This window comes from Chlorocebus sabaeus, chromosome 6, assembly GCF_047675955.1.
Source record: "Chlorocebus sabaeus isolate Y175 chromosome 6, mChlSab1.0.hap1, whole genome shotgun sequence".
Taxonomy (NCBI): domain Eukaryota; kingdom Metazoa; phylum Chordata; class Mammalia; order Primates; family Cercopithecidae; genus Chlorocebus; species Chlorocebus sabaeus.
Genome location: NC_132909.1, coordinates 13,483,728 through 13,495,786, shown reverse-complemented (window position 1 = coordinate 13,495,786; position 12,059 = coordinate 13,483,728). Strand labels below are relative to the sequence as shown.

At 41.7% G+C, this 12,059-nt stretch overlaps 1 protein-coding gene across 8 annotated transcripts in view; it reads right to left on the bottom strand.

Moving 5' to 3' along the window:
- Positions 1–308: 308 nt before the first annotated feature.
- Positions 309–12,059, bottom strand: part of ZNF229 (zinc finger protein 229) — a 31,297-nt gene continuing 19,546 nt past the window's right edge. For 7 of the 8 annotated variants that reach the window (XM_007997104.3, XM_007997103.3, XM_007997107.3 and 4 more), the window contains one exon: positions 309–10,633. In XM_007997104.3, coding sequence (XP_007995295.2) covers positions 8,544–10,633 — 2,090 coding nt within the window. In that variant the 3' untranslated portion in view covers positions 309–8,543. Of the gene's footprint in view, positions 11,882–12,059 lie in introns of all 8 variants that reach the window. The other variant, XM_073016306.1, reaches the window with a different exon arrangement.

Sequence of the window (12,059 nt, the reverse complement as noted above, 5' to 3'; positions counted from 1 at the left end):
AGGTAACTACTGTGTGTCAGCTAGTGATCCTGACACCGGAAATATGGTGGTTATATGTGCAATTAAGGAAAAAGGGAGGCAGATAGAGATAGAGAATGCAATATGAAGGTTAGAGAAGGTTTCACTGACAAGGTGCTGTGTGAGTAAAGACCTAATGAAGCAAGGAAATGAGCAATGCAAATACCTGTACGAAGAGTTTTAGCCAGAGGGAACAGCAAGTTCCCTCTGAGATGGAGGCTTGCATGACAGAGTGAGTGAGAGCTGATACACCATCTTGTAAACCAATGAAAGGAATCTGGCTTTTAGTCTTTTTTTTTTTTTTGAAATTTATTTTGCTTTAAATTCGTGAATACATATGCAGAATGTGCAGGTTTGTTACATAGGTATACATGAGCCATGGTGATTTGCTGCAAGCATCAACCCATTATCTACATTAGATATTTCTCCTAATGCTATCCCTCTCCTTGCCCTCCACCCACCAACAGGCCCCGATGTGTGATGTTCCCTTCCCAGTGCCCATATGTTCTCATTGTTCAACTCCCACTTATGAGTGAGAAGATGCGGTGTTTGGTTTTCTGTTCCTGTGTTAGTTTGCTGAGATTGATGGTTTCGAGCTTTATCCATGTCCCTGCAAAGGATATGAACTCATTCTTTTTTATAGCTTAGTATTCCATGGTGTATATACGCCATATTTTCTTTATCCAGTCTATGATTGATGGACATTTGGGTTGGTTCCAAGTCTTTGCTATTGTGAATAGTACTGCACTAAACATACATGTGCATGCGTCTTTATCGTAGAATGATTTATAATCCTTTGGGTATGTACCCAGTAATGGGATTGCTGAGTCAAACGGTATTTCTGGTTCTAGATCCTTGTGAAATTGCCACACTGTCTTCCACAGTGGTTGAACTAAACTACACTCCCACCAAGAGTGTAAAAGCGTTTCTATTTCTCCACATTCTCTCCAGCATCTGTTGTTTCTTAACTTCTTAATGATTGCCATTCTGTCATCAGATTGCTATCTAATTGTGGTTTTGATTTGCATTTCTCTAATGACAAGTGATGAGCTTTCTTTCATATGTTTGCTGGCTGCATAAATGTCTTCTTTTGAGAAGTGTTTGTTCATATCTTTTGTCCACTTTTTGATGGGCTTGTTTTTTCTTGTAAGTTTAAGTTCCTTGAAGATTCTGGATATTAGACCCTTGTCAGATGGGTAACTTGCAACAATTTTCTCCCATTCTGTAGGTTGCCTGATCACTCTGTTGATAGTTTCTTCTGCTGTGCAGAAGCTCTTTGATTTGATTAGATCCCATTTGTCAGTTTTGGCTTTTGTTGCAATTGCTGTCAGTGTTTTAGTCATGAAGTCTTTGCCCATGCCTGTGTCCTGAATGGTACTGCCTACGTTTATTTCTAGGGTTTTTATGGTTTGGGGTTTTACATTTAAGTCTTTAACCAATCTTGAGTTAATTTTTGTATAAGGTGTAAGGAAGGGTTTCAGTTTCTATTTTCTGCACATGGCTAGCCCGTTTTCCCAGCATCATTTATTAAATAGGGATGTTTTCACCATTGTTTTTGGCAGGTTTGTTAAAGATCAGATGCTTGTAGATGTGTAGTGTTATTTTTGAGGTCTCTGTTCTGTCCCATTGGTCTATATATCTGTTTTGGTGTCAATACCATGCTGTTTTGGTTACTGTAGCCTTGTAGTATAGTTTGAAGTCAGGTAGCGTGATGCCTCCTCTAGCTTTGTTTTTTTTTTTTTTTTTTTTTTTTTTTTTTTTTTTTGCTTAGGATTGTCTTGGCTCTACAGGCTCTTTTTTGGTTCCATATGAAATTTAAAGTAGTTTTTCTAATTCTGCGAAGAAAGTCACTGGTAGCTTGATGGGAATAGCATTGAATCTATAAATTACTATGGGCAGTATGGTGGCCATTTTCATGATACTAATTCTTCCTATCCATGAGCATGCAGTGTTTTTCCATTTGTTTATGTGCTCATTTCCTTGGGCAGCTGTTTGTAGTTCTCCTTGAAGAGGTCCTTCACATCCCTTGTAAGTGTTATTCCTAGGTATTTTATTCTCTTTGTAGCAATTGTGAGTGGGAGTTCACTCATGATTTGGCTCTCTGCTTGTCTATTGTTGGTGTATAAGAATGCTTGTGAATTTTGCACATTGATTTTGTATCCTGAGGAGACTGCTGAAGTTGCTTATCAGCTTAAGGAGTTTTTGGGCTGAGATGATGGGGTTTCCTAAATATACAATTATGTTGTATGCAAATGGGAACAATTTGACTTCCTCTCTTCCTATTTGAATATGCTTTATTTCTTTCTCTTGCCTGGTTGCCCCAGCCAGAACTTCCAATACTGTATTGAATAGGAGTGGTGAGAGAGGGCATCCTTGTCTTGTTCTGGTTTTCAAAGGGAATGCTTCCAGCTTTTGCTCATTTCATATGATATTGGCTATGGGTTTGTCATAAATATCTTATTATTTTGACATATGTTCCATCAATACCTCGTTTATTGATAGTTTTTTTTAGCATAAGGGATATTGAATTTTATCAAGGACCTCTTCTGCATCTATCGAGATAATCATGTGGTTTTGTCATTGGTTCTGTTTATGTGATGGATGATGTTTATTGATTTGCATATGTTGAACCAGCCTTGCATCCTAGGGATGAAGCCAACTTGATCGTGGTTGATAAACTTTTTGATGTGCTGCTGATTTTGGTTTGCCAGTATTTTATTGAGGATTTCTGTATTGATGTTCATCAGGGATATTGGCCTGAAATGTTATTTTCTTGTTGTATCTCTGTCAGGTTTTGGTATGAGGATGATGCTGGCCTCATAACATGAGTTAGGAAGGAATCCCTCTTTTTCTATTGTTTGGAATAGTTTCAGAAGGAATGGTACTAGCTCTTCTTTGTAGAATTCAGTAGAATTCGGCTGTGAATCCACCTGGTCCTGGGCTTCTTTGTTGGTAGACCATTAATTACTGCCTTAATTTCAGAAATTGTTATTGATCTACTCGGGGATTCAACTTCCTGGTTTAGTCTTGGGAGGGTGTATGTGTCCAGGAATTTATCCATTTCTTCTAGATTTTCTAGTTTATTTGTGTAGAGGTATTTATAATATTCTCTGATGATAGTTTGTATTTCTGTGGGATCAGTGGTGATATCCTGTTTATAGCAGTTTATTAACTTGATAGACCCATAGTATGGAATACTATGCCCCCCAAAAAATAAGGTAACTAATATATATGAACATGGAAATAACCCTGAGACAATGTAAACAAAACTAAGGTGCAGAATATCTAGTCAATATGGCACCATCTAAGTGAAAGCAAACAAAAACTGTCAAACTCTATCTGTGCTCTATCTGTACTCTAACTGTATACAAATATGCATGTGAATATATAGAAGCTGATCTGAAACAGAGGTGAAACTGATGGTTATTTTGGGAGAGAAATGAAATTAAGGGAGAGGTGGTTGATGTAGGAAGGGGGCTTGCATTTTAACATAAACCAGTATTATCTTAAACATATGTGTAATTTGCATTAGGAAAAAGAGAAATTAAGTCCTAGAAATATGCATATTTACAAGACACTAGGAGTGAAATAAAGTCTCAAACCAAAGAAGTGACAGACCAAGTTTTGGTTCCAAAGGAAGAAATAAAGTCCTAGCAACATGCAGACATTCTTAAGGAAACAAGCGGTGAAATAAACAAAGTCTCAAACCGAAAAAGGGAAGGATCAATTTTTGGTTGAAATCGTGCTTCTCAACCTACGTGCCCTGAGGTCAAGTCTATGAATTTGATCGTATATTAAAGGAAGAACAGAGATCAAATTATTGGAGAAAATTATCCTGAACACATGACAGACAGTAGCTACACAACACAAAATGGGGGAAAAATGAATAATGGAAAAATGGGTGAACAGTCAGGCATGGTGGTGTGCCCCTGTGGTCCTGGCTACTCAGGGGGTCGATTCAGGACGATTGCACAGAGACCCTGTGTCTAAAACGACTTTTCAAAATGAAAACATTGAAAACAGTGGCATGCGCCTGGTTGTTTGACCTGTGCTTCCGACAGGCCGGCTAGAAATCAGAATTCCACCACCATTTCCTTTTTGAATTCCATTAATCTGCCTAGAGCAGCTGACAGGACTCAGGGAAACACTTATGTTTAGCAGTTGATTCTGAAGGAAATTGCAGAACGGTACAGGTGAAGAGATGCATGGGACCAAGTTTTGGGGGAGGGGTGCACTGCCTTCCCAAGTGTTCCATCCAGAAGGAACCCAGTCTTTTTGGGACTAGACAGACGCTTCATTCAACAGGCCTGAAGGAAGCAAACAAACCTACCCCGTTGGTAAAAGGAAAAAGAGTGAAAAATGTATTGGGTGAATACATCACATTTCTATGTGAAGCAGAGAGTGTGATTCTGTTTTAGAGATGAAGAAAGGAATGGCGGATCTCAGACTTAAACCCAGGTCAGTACGACTTCATGATCTGCCTTTCTGCTCTGCATGCTGCCTGCCTGTGACAGCTTCATGCAGGGCCCCATGCCCAGATTATGCAGAGGCATGATTCTTAATGGCTGAACTCTTAGTGGCTAAAATAGGGTCTGACATAGTATCTATGGACTGGCCAAATGTCAATAATAGCCATTCGAGAAGCTGAATGTGATATGCAGTCACTCCTGATGGCCAGATTGCACAATCCCATGTTATGCTGTGACTCCAGGGTTCAGTGCAACAGACTGAGGTGTTTCGGTATTCTTAACAACACATCTGGATGCAAGAGATCGCTCAAGTATAGCTAAGCTGAATTTTAAGTTCTGACCTCCCGTCAAACTGTCTCATCCTAATGGTTGCTGGGAGATTCCCTTGCTAACTTGGCATGCTTCATTTTGAAGGCATACTGTTACTTCACAATGCCCTTATTATACTTGAGATATCTGTATTCAGGCTGACGACTGTCCTGAAGTATAGTTGCAACTTGTTTAGATCCACAAATGCTTCTGGGATATTGGTGTCCTTTGTATCTGAACCCACCTTACCAAACGTCCACATCATCAACTTGTTGGCAGGATACAATGTTACTGTCAGCATGAACCTTAGATTCTGACCAGACCCATCTCCCCTACCAACCCACTCCAGTTAGCGACAACTTGCTTAATTATCTCTCTATGTACTACCAGATTTTATTTCCAATGTTGTCCCCACAGACAGGCTGCTTTTACAACTCTGCAAATTCCCTTAAACTTGTATTAACCTTTCTACCATAGAGCATTAAAAAAAATGACACCACAGAGTAACGCCTCATTTTATCTCATAGAAAGCACTGAATTCCTACCCCCACAGCAACCCACTGCACAACAGTTGCACTTTCTCTCCTTAACTGTCTGTATACCTTACTGCCACTGAAATCCTAGCAGCTGGTTGGCACCTGAGTAAACTTTAGGCAACCCAGTGAGACCTCAAGGACTGCAGACCCGGAAGTAGAAAAGAGACATCACAAGTGCACAAGGCAGACCCACTGTTGGCGTGACCATTCCATCCACATTAGTCTCCCATGATTACACAGGCGCTGTGGTTTTAAGATGTGACCCCTCCCCATAAGTGTAGCCTAGACTTAGTGACTCCTCATGAATATAGCAGAAGTGATGATGACTTAAGAAATTGGGTCATAAAAGGCACCCTGGCTTCCGGCTTGCTCTCTCCTCTCTGATTACTTACTCTGGGGGATGTCATTTGCTGCATGATGAAGGCCTTTAGCCCTGGGAAGCCCACAAGGTGAGAAAGAGACTTCTGTTAACAGCCAGCAAGGAACTGAGAGGCTCCTGCCTGAAGTGATCTTGGGAGCAGAACTTGCAGGCCCCAGTCCAGCATTCAGATGACTGCAGCCCCTGCCAACATTTGACAGCTGCCTCTAGAACATTGGGGGAGATACTGCCTAGAATTTGAGGAGTCTGCTGACAACCTCAGGGAATACAGAATGAGTTAAACTTTTCAGCCACAAACTTTGAGGTAGGAGGGATGGGGATGGTGTCTGCATTTGTTCTATTGGCCATGAAATCCTACATCCCGAGTGACCCTGCTGCAGTTCCCATAAATTACTTTTTATCCCCGCCCCCTGCCCACTTCCGAAACCTTATTTCCCACAGTAAATACTTTGGTTATGTTCTTTATTTAGATATAAAGTGCCTGTTCCCCACCTCCTGACACGTCTTCTCTCTTTGGCAGCTCCAGGCAGCAGAGGGCTCAGACCAGAGCAGACCCAGGTTTCCTGAGTCGCCAAACAGAGAGGTTATCCTGGAGGAACACATGATGATGTGCTGCCCTCTACAAAATCAGGCTCGTGAGCTCACTAGTCCAAGAAGGCAGGACTGCAAAATGGATACACCGTGGCTCCTAATTATCTAGATGGCCTCATCTCCTACCAGTCAGCAAAAATGATGTACCCTCTGAGTATTCACATCACTCATTTGTATGCCTTATCTTTGGTACAGGGAGTTGGGTGAACAGGAGAAAAAGCCAAAAAAGTTGTAGAGGTTACAACATGAATCTTTAATCATAACGGATTGTTCCATCAGGATAATTTTTTAAAAATAGCTTTACTGTTATTATAAGACTGAAAGATACTTTGTTACAAAGTAAAATACATAAAAGTACAATGTATGTATTATATATTCAGAATCCCACCACTAGAGATTAGTTAATGATAGTGACCTCTTATAAGTATTTTTTTTCTCTGTTGCTCTAAACATACAAATAGAAAAACATATTAACAAAATGGGGTCGTGCTATAATTGTTCTAAACTTCTCCTGGTTCACTAAACAGTTCACGAGCAACCTTCATCGTCATTATCTGTGTGCCTAGAGATTTCTAATGGCTTTCCATTGCATACATATGCCTGAACTTATTTTTAAAAATTTCCTACCAATGGAAACTGGAAATATTAACATTTGCTATTTAAAAACAAACAAAAAAAAACCTTTAAAAAACTCCACCTACGTATTTACTGCCACTTCAAAGGTTATAGAAATTGAACTGATATGTTAACGAATTCTTTCAAAAACCGTGCACCCATTTTCTCTCTTACCAATAAGTACATAAGACTTATGTACATTTTTGCAAAAATAAGTCCATTTTTGCACTGCTATAAAGAACTACCTGAGACTGGGTAATTTATAAAGGAAAGAGGTTTAATTGACTTACAGTTCCACATGGCTGGGGAGGCCTCCAAAAACTTACAGTCACAGCTGAATGCAAAGGAGAAATAAGGACCTTCTTCACAAGGGGGGCAGGAAGGAGAGAACGAGGAAGGGCTACACCTTAAAACCATCGGTCTCATGAGAACTCACTATCATGAGAACAGCAAGGGAGACATCTGCGCTCGTGATCCAATCATCTCTGACCAAGGCCCTCCTCTGACACATGGGGATTAAAATTTGAGATGAGATTTGGGTGGGGCACAGAGCCAAACCATATCAGACTGCATGTTTCTACAACCCCCCCACTGATGGGGGATTTGATGACTATTTTACTACTGCTAATTTTACTACTTTAGGGTGAAATGGCGTTTGTGATTTTTAAGATATCTAATATTTGATACATTAAACTATGAAATGAACTGGAGCAAAACCATTATATTCATGACAGCAATAAAACAAATTCCTAGAAATATGCTTAAGATAACTCAGAACCTATTTTTAACCATCTCTAAGAAATATTACTAAGGGACCATGTAAAATACTATCAGTGGGAAAAAGTCATTTTTTTAAGTGAAAAAAAAAATCAGCATTTCAAAGATGCCACGTTCTTTCAAAATTAACCTATAAATTCAATGCAATGCCAATAAATAAATAAATGTAATTAATAACTCAATGCAACGCCAGATTTTGTTTTTTTAACCTGGAAAGTAAACTATTTCTGCAGTTTACTACAACTCCTCTGAGAGCTGTAAAGCTTACCTATGAGATAAAATACAGTCACAAAAACATAATAAAAATGTGAGACACACACAGATCTGCTAAGAGGACTCTTCCTGGTCTTCTCAGAGTGACTTGTTTCAATAACTGTTAATGTTACCTTTTTGTTTTTATAAAGTGATCTTTATAAGGTATGTACCACACTGGTTTTAGGAAGGTGAAACTTGTTCCTACACTGTCCTATTGATAGCTATACAACCCACACAAAGAATCTATGTCCATAATTGACATCTTGGATACATTCTCACCACTTGTACATTGTAAAAGCTTCCTCCCAGGCAGATTCTGATGAAAGTGAGGATTTTTACTGAAACCACTGCTGCATTGTTTCTTTAAAGCCTGCTCTGCTGCACAACAGACTCTTAAAGACTGAAATTTGTAACTGAAGTGCTTACTTATCACACTTCCAGGTCTTCCCTTCCTATGCAGACTATGAGATAAATGTAAAATCATGAGTTTCTCCTATAGCCCTCCTACATGTCACTTTCCTATGGTTTTTCTCCTGTGTTGGCTCTCAGATGGACAGAAAGCCCCAGGTCCCAGATGGAATCCTCTGTGTACATCTACTTATAAGGGTTCTCATCTAAATGCACTCTCTGGTGGTTCCGCAGCCCTGAGGTGTACCTGAAGCCTTTCCCACACATATCACATGTATAGGGCTTCTCTCCAGTGTGGACTCTCTGATGAACATGAAGACAGGAGCTGCGGCCAAAGCCCTTCCCACACTCCTCACATTTATAGGGTTTCTCACCAGTGTGGACCCTCTGATGACCTTGAAGATGTGAGCTCTGACTATAGCACTTCCCACACACGTGACATCTGTATGGCTTCTCACCAGTGTGAACTCTCTTGTGACTAATGAGACCTGAGCCGTAACTGAAACCCTTCCCACATTCATGACAAGTGTAGGGTTTCTCTCCCGTGTGCAACCTCTGGTGGGTGCGAAGATTAGAGCGATAACTGAATCCCTTGCCACACCGATCACACGTATAGGGCTTTTTCCCCGTGTGGACTCGCTGATGTTTGTGAAGGCTTGACGTGCACCTAAAGCCCTTTCCGCACTCTTGGCATCTGAAAGGTTTCTCACTAGTGTGGACTCTGTGGTGAATGAGAAGCCCTGAGCTGCAACTGAAGCTTTTGCCACACTCAGCACATTTATAGGGCTTCTCTCCAGTGTGGACTCTCTGATGGATAAGGAGGTCGGAGCTGTAGATGAAACCCTTCCCACACACATCACATATGTAGGGCCTCTCTCCCGTGTGGACCCACTGGTGGTGGTGAACGTCCGAATTCCGCCGGAAGCCCTTCCCACACTCACCACATTTATAGGGTTTCTCTCCTGTGTGGACCCTCTGATGGATGTGGAGGTCGGAGCGCCGGCCAAAGCCCTTCCCGCATTCGCATTTGTAGGGTTTCTCTCCTGTGTGCAGTCTCTGATGCGTGAGAAGCCCTGAGTTGTAAATGAAACTCTTACCACACACATTGCATTCGTACAGATGCTGCCCCATGTGAACTCTCTGGTGAGCTTGAAGGTACGAGTTCTGACTGAAACTTTTGCCACACTTGTCACACTGGTAGGGCCGCTCACCGGTGTGTGTCTTCTGATGACTGCTGAGGCTGGAGCTCCAGCTGAATCCCTTTCCACACTCGACACAGGTGTAGGGCTTTTCTCCAGAGTGAACGTGCTGGTGCTTGAGGAGTGCAAACTTGGTGCAGAAGCCTTTGCCACACTCGCTGCAGATGTAGGGCTTCTCTGCTGTGTGCAGCCTTTGATGGACCTGAAGCACTGAGCTGTAACTGAAGGCCTTCCCACACTCGCTGCATTTATACGGTTTCTCTCCAGTGTGGACCCTCTGATGGACAAGCAGGTTTGAACTTCGACCAAACGCCTTCCCACACTCCTCACATTTATAAGGTCTCCTTCCTGTGTGCACCCCTTGATGAAGACTCTCAACAGATTTCTCTCCTGTGGGAATTCTTTGATGTCTGTTAAGATAGGCACTCTGCCTCAAGCCCTTACCTTTCTTTTTCAAAGGTACCCTTGGATCAGGGGGAAGGTCTGAATCGTCCCTGAAGCCATTTCCATATTCGTTACTTTTCAAGCCATTCTCTCCAGGGTTATTGTGAAGTACAAAGTTTTTAATGCAGTCTTTTCTAAATTTATTGCGACCACATGGCTTGTCTATTTCAGGGAATCTATGATCAACATGACAAGATATCCAGCAAAAGCTGTAATCATCCCAATTACATTTACATACAGTGTCTTCTGTGTTGAGATTTTCACATCTTTCTTGAACATCCCCTGACTGGTTCACAAATGCTTTTGCCCAAGATCCTTGAATGGGGATCGGTCTTATAGCTCTCCAGGCTGGAAACTGTTGATTTTCTAAAGGGGTAAGCCCATACCCTTGTAGACTGTCCAGGAAATTCTCAATTGGAAAACACTGTGTAGATGCTCCTTCCCACGCTTGATGGGAAGCAGCATCTCCTGAGAACTGGAAGTCTTTTCCTTGCAGATTTACTCTACAGTCTTGACTCCCAGGTAATTCACCCACCACCTCTTCCCAGATTTTGCAGGAGGAGAGCTCTTCGTGTGAAAATAACCTTAATTCTTCATCTTGAATATATTCCATATCCCTTCCATTCTTGTCTCCTATGAGGTTAAAGACAATTCAGAGATGAGAACTAGTAAAAGACTGGCTCAGGGGCCGGGCCCGGTGGCTCACGCCTGTAATCCCAGCACTTTAGGAGGCCGAGACGGGCGGATCACGAGGTCAGGAGATCGAGACCATCCTGGCTAACACGGTGAAACCCCGTCTCTACTAAAAAATACAAAAAACTAGCTGGGCGAGGTGGCAGGCGCCTGTAGTCCCAGCTACTCGGGAGGCCGAGGCAGGAGAATGCCGTAAACCGGGGAGGCGGAGCTTGCAGTGAGCTGAGATCCGGCCACTGCACTCCAGCCTGGGCCACAGAGCGAGACTCCGTCTCAAAAAAAAAAAAAAAAAAAAAAAGACTGGCTCAGGGACATCAGACTTTCAGACTTGAACTAATAATAGCCTAGAGAAAAATTAGGCTTTATGTATCATAACTATTAGAGCACTTATGTTTATGACAGGAAGAGGCTCCTATTAATAAGTTTTGAAGCTAGATGCTAGTATGATCCTATATCTGACACTGTATATAAATAATATCTGACACTATTGTAACACTTCCTATCTGCCAATGATGTACACATATTAACTGACTTAAACCTCAGAATAATATCGAAGTAGAAATCATTATATTATCTTCATTTTCTAATGATGAAACCAAGTCAGAGAGAGGGTACGTAACCTAGCACATTATTCCACCATACTGTGAGGCAGTGGTGGAGCTGGCATTTAAATGCAGGAAGCCCACATGGCCTTCTCCCTGCACTGTGTCTCAGAGTGACTGTACTCTGGGTATCTGTAAGCCATACTTCAGGAGGGTGCCAAATTTTCCACAGTGCACCACCTGTGTCATCTCGTGTGAGATTCAATAGGAATCCAGAAAACACTGTTAAGGCAGGAAGGCACACACATATTTGACTTATAATCATTACTTATGCCTTGAGATCCTCTGGATCCCAGGCTGCAAAGGATCAAACTGGCATATTGACCATAGTTGTGGATGATTTAAAAATTGTGTCCATGTTTTCTGATATTCTTTATTGGCTATTTTTATCTTTTAGGGCTCGAGTAACAAGAACCTGTTTATAACCAGGGACTAGTACAATACTAGAAGGACGTGAGAAATTCATTTGAGGACTCTCAATATTCTGGGACAGTCTCTCTGCCACTGGCTTGCCTTCTACTGCCTGGCTGTTTCTATTAGAGGGACGGAAGTCCAGAGGTCCCTCACTCATTCTGGGTATGATATTCTGTGAAAGACACAGAGAAACCATGAGAAGGTAGGAACTGAACGGAAGAAATGAAGTGGCAGAACAATCATCTACGATGCTGCCAACAGTACCCACAGGCAAGACAAGGGGTGATGAATGGGACCTCTTGTGTGGCAAGCTCACTCCTCACTGCCCAGCCAGGCTCTTATCTCCAAGA